At 45.9% G+C, this 12,722-nt stretch overlaps 1 protein-coding gene across 8 annotated transcripts in view; it reads right to left on the bottom strand.

The window, feature by feature from the left end:
* GRIN1 (glutamate ionotropic receptor NMDA type subunit 1) overlaps nt 1-12,722 on the bottom strand; it is a 93,579-nt gene that overhangs the window by 10,428 nt on the left and 70,429 nt on the right. For 6 of the 8 annotated variants that reach the window (XM_063433093.1, XM_063433092.1, XM_063433095.1 and 3 more), the window contains 4 exons: nt 8,767-8,924; nt 5,503-5,664; nt 1,685-1,794; nt 100-245 (listed from right to left, as the gene is read on the bottom strand). In XM_063433093.1, the coding sequence (XP_063289163.1) occupies nt 100-245; nt 1,685-1,794; nt 5,503-5,664; nt 8,767-8,924 (576 nt within the window). Of the gene's footprint in view, nt 1-68; nt 246-1,684; nt 1,795-5,502; nt 5,665-8,766; nt 8,925-12,722 lie in introns of all 8 variants that reach the window. The other 2 variants (XM_063433099.1, XM_063433101.1) reach the window with 1 other exon arrangement.

The following is a 12,722-nucleotide window of genomic DNA, read 5'->3' as shown; positions in this document are numbered from 1 at the left end:
CTAACCAAACACCCAGTAATTCACAGAATGATTCAGATCTGCCCACAGAAGTGAAACCAAAAACGCACCTGCTTAATTCTCTAAAACGTTTTGTCATACCTGCAGGTTCTTTCTCCACACATTAACCGCAGCAAACGCAAGCTGCATCTGCTTTCTGCGTGCGTCCTTGTGTCTCTTATATGCTATCTCAATAAATATCAAAAAGATTCCTGCAACAATACCTCCAGCCACCAGCATGAAGACCCCTGGAAAAAAGAGAAACCCCAGTCAGAAGAGTTTGATTGTTTGTTAGTTTAACCCAGGAGGTGTTTGAATACATTATTAATCCTTGGTTCCAAGCACTACGAGAACCTGATTGTTCAGTAACGTGGTTTGAGGCACTAAGAGAGCCCACCAATGTTTAGAGGATCTACAGCAGGAGGAGATAAAGGTGACATTAGTGGAAAAAAACATTCTTCAGAAGAGACGTCAAGACCACCAAGCTGTAAACAATTGGTAAGATTTATCAGATAAAGTCTATTTCCAAAAAATTGAGGACATGAAATGGTCTATGCGTCTAAAGGTCTACTTCACAACTAGGTCTGGCTCCCCAAAGGTCTACAATCTGCCTCACCAATGGTCTGTACCTCTGATGGTCTATCTGATCAATAGTCATAAATTGTCTAACCACGGCCTACACCTTTAAAGGTCTATCTGATTAACAGTCTATGTCACAAAATGTCTGTCTAACCACGGCCTACACTTGTGTTGGTCTAACTGATCAACAGTCTATGTCAAAAAATGCCAATCTAACCACGGCCCGCACCTATATTGGTCTAACTGAGTCAATGTCAAAAAATGTCTGTCTCACTACAGTCTATCTGATTAACAGTCTGTGTCAAAAAATGTCAGTCTAACCACAGCTTACACCTATAGAGGTCTATCTGATCAACAGTCTATGTCACAAAATGTCAGTCTAACCACGGCCTACACCTATAGAGGTCTATCTGATCAACAGTCTATGTCAAAAAATGCCAATCTAACCACGGCCCGCACCTATATTGGTCTAACTGAGTCAATGTCAAAAAATGTCTGTCTCACTACAGTCTATCTGATTAACAGTCTGTGTCAAAAAATGTCAGTCTAACCACAGCCTACACCTATAGAGGTCTATCTGATCAACAGTCTATGTCACAAAATGTCTGTCTAACCACGGCCTACACCTATAGAGGTCTATCTGATCAACAGTCTATGTCACAAAATGTCAGTCTAACCACGGCCTACACCTATAGAGGTCTATCTGATCAACAGTCTATGTCACAAAATGTCTGTCTAACCACGGCCTACACCTATAGAGGTCTATCTGATCAACAGTCTATGTCACAAAATGTCAGTCTAACCACGGCCTACACCTATAGAGGTCTATCTGATCAACAGTCTATGTCACAAAATGTCTGTCTAACCATGGCCTACACCTATATTGGTCTAACTGCCGGAGTCACTCTAAGAGACAAGCAGTCTCTGGATTAGCTAGTCTCACTCCATAATGAATACAGTCGTTTTATCAATGGACAGTCAGAAGAAATTCCCGGAATTCTGAACCTTTATAAATCCCTTCATATTATGTATTATAACCTTGCATAGCCCTGTGTCGTTTGGTGGCATTCTTCCACTGCAGGCCACGGAACCCTCAGTTCACACCCACCTGCCATGTTCTCAAAGGTAAGTGTTGCTGGGGCATTGCTGCGAGAATCACACTCCTGGTATCTGACCCAGGTCTTATCTAGGTCTTCCATGAAGCCATTCTCATGGGATCTAAAGGGAAGATAGAGGTATATGTTTGTCACAATTATAATGCCAACACATTCTACAGCGCTGTACAATAGCTAAACAAGACAAACATTTAATTCCTATAAAACATGTTTTACATACGGGTACGGGAGGGGAAGACTGCCCAAACTAGCTTACAACTTAAAGATTTTAATAACATCGATCACTGGGGGAGGGATTCATTATTGAATGTAAATCACTGGGTGAGTGGTTTATTATTTTATACAATCACTTGGGGAGGAGTTAAATACTGTCTGTAATTCACACCGGGGGGGCCCTTAAATATGGCAATCCAACATAAGGGAGTTATCTGCTAAACAAAGATCAAAGTTTAGAGGTGTCAGCCAGCCCAGTACAGGAAATCACCACCCCCGGGTTAGCCCCCCCATATTAAAAAGAAATCTGGATGGCTAGTGTGAATTCTATGCAAATGTGTTATCTGCCCTCCCCCCTCCTCTTCCCCCCCCCCGGTTTAACTGTTATGTGCCTCCCCTATATATTGTTCCTAGACTCCCCACTGCGTCAGGGCCCCTGTTGTGCGCTGTAGTGTTTTAACAGTGTGACCGGGCTTCTGTAATAATGTAATGGCAGTGCTGGGAGGAAGTGACATTCAGTCACTTCCTCCCAGCTAACACTGAGACGTGCAGGGTGGCGCTGTTTGGGAGAGAGCCAGAGCCCAAATCCCAACAGCCTCAGCCAGCAGGCAGGAAATGAGAGGATGGCTCAAAAGGTGTACATTTTGATTTGCTACACATGTGCCAGTATGTATCTGTGTGTGTATCTGTGTATTTGTATGTCTATCAGAGTTTGTGTCTGAGTATCTGTATGTGTGTTTGTGTCTGCGCAGCTGCATGTGTGTCTGTGTGTCTCTGTATCTGTGTGTGATGGTGTGTCTGTGTTTCTGCATGTGTGTACTTGTGTGTATATGTGCATACATCTCAGCATTTTGCCAACACTACACACAAGAACACCACTACATACAAACACACCCCTACATCCACTCACACATTTTACATAAAAAGACATGCTTACATTCAGACGCACAAACACTGCTAAGTGCTGCATTCATTAAAAAAAAATTGTGGGTGTTTTTTAAATTTTATAGTGGGGGAGGGGGGGAGCGGAGTGTGCCATAAGGAGGACCCACCCCGGGTGCCAAATGCTCTAGGTACGCCCCTGACCCCGGCCGCTACGGAGTGCAGTACTAGAAGGAGAGAGATATTCCTGGCACCAGGGGTTATTGTACCGCAACCCAGAGAGGGTCATAGCTGGGTTCCTACCAGTCCCTACCCGACAATTAGTAGTCCCCCAGAAATACAGGAGAGAATTAATGCAAATAGCCCACGATAATGCCTGTCGGGGCATCTAGGGGTCAGCCGCACTATATACCGGCTTACCTTCTTTTGGCCTGGTATCTCCAAAGATGTTAGAAAGCACTGTCAACCCTGTGGCACCTATCAACGGGTAGGGAAACGGGGGGATCACCACAAAGCCAAATTACAACCCCTACCCATCATAGAGGACATCCTGACATTTGCTGACTATGCGACACGGTTTCCCGAGGCTGTGGCTCTGACAAATATACACGCGGAGACAGTAGCTGAGGCGCTGATGCGGATCTTCTCCAGGCTCGGTTTTCCCAGAGAGATAGTCTCGGATCGGGGCACTCAGTTCACTGCAGAAGTCACCCAACAGCTCTGGAGACTGTGTGGCATCAAGCCAATTATTAGTTCTTCCTACCACCCCCAGACAAATGGCCTATGTGAAGGTTCAATGGCACATTAAAACAGATGCTCCAGGCTTTCACAGACACGAGTCGGGACTGGGAGAGATTCCTGCCACACCTCCTATTTGCTTACAGGGAGGTGCCACAGGAATCTACAGGATTCTTCCCCTTCGAATTACTGTTTGGACAGCGAGTACGGGGACCCATTGATTTAATCCGGAAACTCTGGAAAGGAGCAGTAGGTGAGGATGGTACTCCTGTTATACAATATGTACTGGAGTTCCGCGACCACTTAAAGGAATTTACTTAGAACGTGCGTACTAACCGCCAGACGGCGCAAACTCACCAGCGCCGATAGTATGACAGAGGAACAAGAGGACTTAGCTTTCAGATTGGCCAAAAGGTTTTGCTTTTAAAACCTGTTCGCCACGACAAGCTACAGGCCGCCTGGCAGGCCCCATACCAAGTGGTGGAGCAGAGATGTGACACCACTTACGTAATCGGCCCTAGCTCTGGTAGTGGGGGGTGAACATGCTCAAACCCTACTATGAGAGAATGGAGGATATGGCCGCAATATGTGCGCTCGCCTCCGATGATTTAGAGAATCTTCCCTTACCAGACCTTCTGGGGGAGGATGATAAGATAGGCACTTTAGATGAGGTTCAGCTGGGAGAAAGGCTGAGTTCCCAAGAGCACATCCAGGTACGGCAATTGCTAGCCACGAAGGGAGCAACATTCTCAAATGTACCTTGATACAGTCCGCTTGCTACACATCGAGTAGACACCTGTATACAGCCACCCCTCACTGACTTCCAACAGAATCCCATAGGCGGTCAGGGAACACATGAGACAGGAGATACAGGAGATGCTACGCATCAGGGCTCCTCCGGTGGTTTTGAATGTGAACAGGCATTCGAACAGCTCAAACAGGCCCTTGTCAGTAGCCCTGTACTAGCCGCTCCTAATCCATCTAAACGATTTCTTGTTCACACAGATGCTTCAATGTTTGGATTGGGAGCGGTATTGAGCCAGGTTGGAGAAGATGGCGGTGAACATCCCGTAGCTTACTTGAGCAGGAATATTCTACCCAGGGAAGTGAACTACGTCGCCATAGAAAAAGAATGCCTGGCTGCGGTGTGGGCCCTAAAAAAACTTCAATCACAACCCGTTGGTATGGCTAAACCGAGTGGCGGGGCACAATGCCCGGGTGTTACAACCGTATGACTTTACGATCCACTACCGCCCTGCAAAACAGAATGGCAATATCGAAGTGTTATCTCGACAAACTGAACTGGAAAAGTGATCTGTGAGTGCTCCCTGGGCATCCACGAGCCGATGTAGTGTAGCAGTGTAGCAGAATGAGCATTGTAATACCCTTTTTCATTCCCTTTGTTTGGCTATCCATACCACTCGTTTACCGAACCCCATCTGTGTGGTCCGTGGGTTGGCATCATTTAACAACCGACCACCCCTGGCTGTTAACCGCAAATTGTTTGTTAAAGAAAGTGTTTTCCCTGTGTGGCCGCCGTTTGTATTACCGTAAGCATGTGTGCAAACAAACAGCCATTTTGTCTCTCGAATGTGGGCAGCGATTCATGGTCATCAACGACCTGGAACTAATTTCACCTACTCTACTCCGCGAACACCTGGTAAACTGATAATGCTGCCCTTCCAACTTCCCGAACCAGTAGGAGAACGGCGTTCGGGAGACCTAAACTGCTGAACAGGGGGAAACTTCGTATGCTAGCAGCCAGGGGGAGCCTTCGTCTGCATTTGTATGAGAACCCCCGAAAGAAGACCGGTCGAAGCCTGGGGGGTGTTTAATACTATATGTTATTCACATGGGGGGTTGCGGTGTAATTCACAAGGGGGATCAATACTTTGAATATATCCAGTATTAAGCAGTATAAAACCTACACATAGAGATGAGATATGAAGGATAAAAAAAGGGATATTAAGGAACTTACTTGAGGATATTTAGGGAAACATTCTGTTTCCATGGACTGTCCTTTCTCATTCCAATTCCAAATCCAGAGCGAAAGAATAATTCCCCCGTGGTAACAAGGTCACATTTCTGTGATGCTTCAAACTCTAGGACAGCGGAATCCCAAATAAATGCATGGAGCTTACTGAGGGTCAGATGGGAAAACAAACCATTACAAGGCGCAATGAACAAACATAACACGGGAATTAATGCACAAATAGTATTAACATAGAAACATAGAATGTGACGGCAGATAAGAATGATTCGACCCATCTAATCTGCCCAATTTTATAAATACTTTCATTAGTCCCTGGTTCTTTCTTAAGTTTAGGATAGCCTCATGCCTATCCCACGCATGCTTAAACTCCCTCACTGTGTTAACCAATGGAAGACTCCCATCATTACTACTGGAAGACGCCAACCATTACCATTGGAAGACTCCCACCATTACTACTGGAAGACTACCACCATTACCATTGGAAGACTCCCACCATTACTACTGGAAGACTCCCACCATTACCATTGGAAGGCTCCCACCATTACCATTGGAAGACTCCCACCATTACTACAGGAAGACTCCCACCATTACTACTGGAAGACTCCCACCATACCATTGGAAGACTCCCACCATTACTACTGGAAGACTCTCACCATGACCATTGGAAGACTCCCACCATTACTACTGGAAGACTCCAACCATTACCATTGGAAGACTCCCACCACTACTACTGGAACAATCCTTCCATTACTACTGGAAGACTCACACCATTACTACTGGAAGACTCCCACCATTACCATTGGAAGACTCCCACCATTACTACTGGGAGACTCCCACCATTACCATTGGAAGACTCCCACCATTACTACTGGAAGACTCCCACCATTACCATTGGAAGACTCCCACCATTACTACTGGAAGACTCTCACCATTACTACTGGAAGACTCCAACCATTACCATTGGAAGACTCCCACCATTACTACTGGAACAATCCTTCCATTACTACTGGAAGACTCACACCATTACTACTGGAAGACTCCCACCATTACCATTGGTAGACTACCATCATGAATACTGGAAGATTCCCACCATTACCATTACTAGTGGAAGACTCCCACCATTACCATTGGAAGACTCCCACCATAATTACTGGAAGACCCCCACCATTACCATTGGAAGACTCCCACCATTACCACTGGAAGACTCCCACCATTACCACTAGCCGACTCCCACCATTACCATTGGAAGGCTCCCACCATTACAATTGGAAGGCTCCCACCATTACTACTGGAAGACTCCCACCATTACCATTGGAAGACTCCCACCATTACCACTGGAACAATCTTATCAATACTACTGGAAGACTCCCACCATTACCATTGGAAGACTCCCACCATTACCACTGAAACAATCTTATCAATACTACTGGAAGACTCACACCATTACCATTGGAAGACTCCCACCATTACCACTGGAACAATCTTATCAATATTACTGGAAGACTCACACCATTACTACTGGAAGACTCCCATCATTACTATTAGAAAACTCCCACCATAACTCTTGGAAGACTCCCACCATTACCATTGGAAGACTCACACCATTACCACTGGAACAATCCTACCATTACTACTGGAAGACTCCCACCATTATCTTAGGAAGACTCCCACCATTACTACTGGAGGACTCCCACCATTGCTACTGGAAGACTCACGCCATTACCATTGGAAGACTCACGCTATTACCACTAGAAGACTCCCACCATTACCACTGAAAAAATCCTACTACTGGAAGAATCCCACTATTACCACTAGAACAATCCTACCATTACCACTTGAAGACTCCCACCATTTCCACTGTATATCTACTACCCTGCTGTAGGAAGACTCCCACTAATACCACTGGAAGACTCCCACCATTACCATTGTATGGCTACTACCCTGCTGTAGGAAGACTCCCACTATTACCATTGGAAGACTCCTACCATTACCATTGTATGGCTACTACCCTGCTGTAGGAAGACTCCCACTATTACCATTGGAAGACTCCTACCATTACCATTGTATGGCTACTACCCTGCTGTAGGAAGACTCCCACTATTACCATTGGAAGACTCCCACCATTACCATTGTATGGCTACTACCCTGCTGTAGGAAGACTCCCACTATTACCACTGGAAGACTCCCACCATTACCATTGTATGGCTACTACCCTGCTGTAGGAAGACTCCCACTATTACCACTGGAAGACTCCGACCATTACCATTGTATGGCTACTACCCTGCTGTAGGAAGACTCCCACTATTACCACTGGAAGACTCCCACCATTACCATTGTATGGCTACTACCCTGCTGTAGGAAGACTCCCACTATTACCACTGGAAGACTCCCACCATTACCATTGTATGGCTACTTCCCTGCTGTAGGAAGACTCCCACTATTACCATTGGAAGACTCCTACCATTACCATTGTATGGCTACTACCCTGCTGTAGGAAGACTCCCACTATTACCACTGGAAGACTCCCACCATTACCATTGTATGGCTACTACCCTGCTGTAGGAAGACTCCCACTATTACCACTGGAAGACTCCTACCATTACCATTGTATGGCTACTACCCTGCTGTAGGAAGACTCCCACTATTACCACTGGAAGACTCCCACCATTACCATTGTATGGCTACTACCCTGCTGTAGGAAGACTCCCACCATTACCATTGTATGGCTACTACCCTGCTGTAGGAAGACTCCCACTATTACCATTGGAAGACTCCTACCATTACCATTGTATGGCTACTACCCTGCTGTAGGAAGACTCCCACTATTACCATTGGAAGACTCCCACCATTACCATTGTATGGCTACTACCCTGCTGTAGGAAGACTCCCACTATTACCATTGGAAGACTCCTACCATTACCATTGTATGGCTACTACCCTGCTGTAGGAAGACTCCCACTATTACCATTGGAAGACTCCCACCATTACCATTGTATGGCTACTACCCTGCTGTATGAAGACTCCCACTATTACCATTGGAAGACTCCTACCATTACCATTGTATGGCTACTACCCTGCTATAGAAAGGCTCTAAACCTAGCCATCAGATGTTTGTCTCCTATCCATGGAATCAGTGAAACTCTAACAACTTATGGCATTGAGGAATAGTGAAGTAGATTTCCTTGTTACCCTGACTCCCCATTACTGGGATATTTGGCCTGCCTGCCAGAAGGTAGAAATTCGCCTTACTTGTCACGCACAGCTTGAATGGCCTCTGCCGCACTCTCGTAATTGTGTTTCTCCATATGTCGATACATAGTACTGAGCTCCACTTGTCTTCGAAAGTAAATATCCACCGAGCTCTGCTTGACGGTGGCGTAAATAAACTTATCACTGGGATTTCGGAGCTGCAGGGGAGAGAAATGGTGAATATCAGGAGAGGACATAGACATTACCAAATAATGTACTTATGGTTTGTATTGTTTATTTTTTTGAAGTTTTTTTATATTTCAAATACAGTTCTAAACATCTGAAACGGCAGAGAAGGGGAATTTCATGCAAATTGCCTTACTCTTCCCATGATCCTTTGCAACAACACAAATAGCTGGTGAATTCTGTAAGATACAATGTCTAACTGCAGCAGAAACAGATATCGTTTCATTTCACCAGAGGAACATTAAGTAAATCGACCGAATTAAAATACCATGGCACAATAACTGGTTACGGTGGCAGAATTAAATAGACACTGTAAGCACGCTAACAACTACAGCTTATTATTTAATTACAGCTTATTCTATTAGTACTGATTATTGTACCATTACAGTTTATTGTAATGATGTAAACAGTAAAAATACAATAAGCTGTAAAAATACAATAAGCTGTAATAATACAATAAGCTGTAATAATACAATAAGCCTTAATAATGCACCGAGCAGTAATGATACAATGAGCTGTAATGATACAATGAGCTGTAATAATACACCGAGCAGTAATGATACAATGAGCTGTAATGTTACAATAAGCTGTACAATAAACCTGTAGTGGTTCAGCCCTGGGAGCGTCCCTATAATCCTTCCTGACATTAGCTGTGTGTAACGAATACTCTGTAATCCCCACTTAGTATAACGGTTACTAATTGACAGTAAACATAGTGTGTTTATATGTCTCCAGGGAGCTGGACCTGTACCAATTGTGTGAGCGGAGACTCTATCACTTTATTCTGTGTAAATAGATAGCAAGGATAGGAAGACCTGGGCAGATACTGTCATATCCGCTGGGTGATAAATTATCATTAATAGGACGGTGTGTCCACTGATAACACATAGTGCGGCCCCCCATCCGCTGGGTGATAAATTATCATTAATAGGACGGTGTGTCCACTGATAACGCATAGTGCGGCCCCCCATCCGCTGGGTGATAAATTATCATTAATAGGACGGTGTGTCCACTGATAACGCATAGTGCGGCCCCCCATCCGTTGGGTGATAAATTATCATTAATAGGACGGTGTGTCCATCGATAACTCATAGTGCAGCCCCCCATCCGCTGGGTGATAAATTATCATTAATAGGACGGTGTGTCCACTGATAACGCATAGTGCGGCCCCCCATCCGCTGGGTGATAAATTATCATTAATAGGACGGTGTGTCCATCGATAACGCATAGTGCGGCCCCCCATCCGCTGGGTGATAAATTATCATTAATAGGACGGTGTGTCCACTGATAACGCATAGTGCGGCCCCCCATCCGCTGGGTGATAAATTATCATTAATAGGACGGTGTGTCCATCGATAACTCATAGTGCGGACCCCCATCCGCTGGGTGATAAATTATCATTAATAGGACGGTGTGTCCATCGATAACGCATAGTGCGGCCCCCCATCCGCTGGGTGATAAATTATCATTAATAGGACGGTGTGTCCAGTGATAGCTCATAGTGCGGCCCCCCATCCGCTGGGTGATAAATTATCATTAATAGGACGGTGTGTCCATCGATAACTCATAGTGCGGCCCCCCATCCGCTGGGTGATAAATTATCATTAATAGGACGGTGTGTCCACCGATAACGCATAGTGCGGCCCCCCATCCGCTGGGTGATAAATTATCATTAATAGGACGGTGTGTCCATCGATAACTCATAGTGCGGCCCCCCATCCGCTGGGTGATAAATTATCATTATAAGGTGTGTCCACTGATAACGCATAGTCCGGCCCCCCATCCGCTGAGTGATAAATTATCATTAATAGGACGGTGTGTCCACCGATAACGCATAGTGCGGCCCCCCATCCGCTGGGTGATAAATTATCATTAATAGGACGGTGTGTCAACCGATAACGCATAGTGCGGCCCCCCATCCGCTGGGTGATAAATTATCATTAATAGGACAGTGTGTCCACCGATAACGCATAGTGCGGCCCCCCATCCGCTGGGTGATAAATTATCATTAATAGGACGGTGTGTCCACCGATAACGCATAGTGCGGCCCCCCACCGCTGGGTGATAAATTATCATTAATAGGACGGTGTGTCCATCGATAACTCATAGTGCGGCCCCCCATCCGCTGGGTGATAAATTATCATTAATAGGATGGTGTGTCCACTGATAACACATAGTGCGGCCCCCCATCCGCTGGGTGATAAATTATCATTAATAGGACGGTGTGTCCACCGATAACGCATAGTGCGGCCGCCCATCCGCTGGGTGATAAATTATCATTAATAGGACGGTGTGTCCACGGATAACGCATAGTGCGGCCCCCCATCCGCTGGGTGATAAATTATCATTAATAGGACGGTGTGTCCACTGATAACGCATAGTGCGGCCCCCCATCCGCTGGGTGATAAATTATCATTAATAGGGCGGTGTGTCCACTGATAACGCATAGTGCGGCCCCCCATCCGCTGGGTGATAAATTATCATTAATAGGACGGTGTGTCCACGGATAACGCATAGTGCGGCCCCCCATCCGCTGAGTGATAAATTATCATTAATAGGACGGTGTGTCCACTGATAATGCATAGTGCGGCCCCCCATCCGCTGGGTGATAAATTATCATTAATAGGACGGTGTGTCCACTGATAACTCATAGTGCGGCCCCCCATCCGCTGGGTGATAAATTATCATTAATAGGACGGTGTGTCCACTGATAACGCATAGTCCGGCCCCCCATCCGCTGAGTCATAAATTATCATTAATAGGACGGTGTGTCCACCGATAACGCATAGTGCGGCCGCCCATCTGCTGGGTGATAAATTATCATTACTAGGACGGTGTGTCCACTGATAACGCATAGTGCAGCCCCCCATCCGCCTGGTGATAAATTATCATTAATAGGACGGTGTGTCCACTGATAACGCATAGTGCGGCCCCCCATCCGCTGGGTGATAAATTATCATTAATAGGACGGTGTTTCCATCGAGAACTCATAGTGTGGTCCCGCATCCGCTGGGTGATAAATTATCATTAATAGGACGGTGTGTCCACTGATAACGCATAGTCCGGCCCCCCATCCGCTGGGTGATAAATTATCATTAATAGGACGGTGTGTCCACCGATAACGCATAGTGCGGCCCCCCATCCGCTGGGTGATAAATTATCATTAATAGGACGGTGTGTCCATCGATAACTCATAGTGCGGCCCCCCATCCGCTGGGTGATAAATTATCATTAATAGGACGATGTGTCCACTGATAACGCATAGTGCGGCCCCCCATCCGCTGAGTGATAAATTATCATTAATAGGACGGTGTGTCCACTGATAACGCATAGTGCGGCCCCCCATCCGCTGGGTGATAAATTATCATTAATAGGACGATGTGTCCACTGATAACGCATAGTGCGGCCCCCCATCCGCTGGGTGATAAATTATCATTAATAGGACGGTGTGTCCACGGATAACGCATAGTGCGGCCCCCCATCCGCTGAGTGATAAATTATCATTAATAGGACGGTGTGTCCACTGATAACGCATAGTGCGGCCCCCCATCCGCTGGGTGATAAATTATCATTAATAGGACGGTGTGTCCACTGATAACGCATAGTGCGGCCCCCCATCCGCTGGGTGATAAATTATCATTAATAGGACGGTGTGTCCACGGATAACGCATGGTGCGGCCCCCCATCCGCTGAGTGATAAATTATCATTAATAGGACGGTGTGTCCACTGATAATGCATAGTGCGGCCCCCCATCCGCTGGGTGATAAAT

The sequence above is a fragment of the Pelobates fuscus genome, chromosome 9, assembly GCF_036172605.1.
Source record: "Pelobates fuscus isolate aPelFus1 chromosome 9, aPelFus1.pri, whole genome shotgun sequence".
Taxonomy (NCBI): Eukaryota; Metazoa; Chordata; class Amphibia; order Anura; family Pelobatidae; genus Pelobates; species Pelobates fuscus.
Note: the sequence above shows the minus strand (reverse complement) of the source record. Positions and strands in the feature narration are given on the sequence as shown.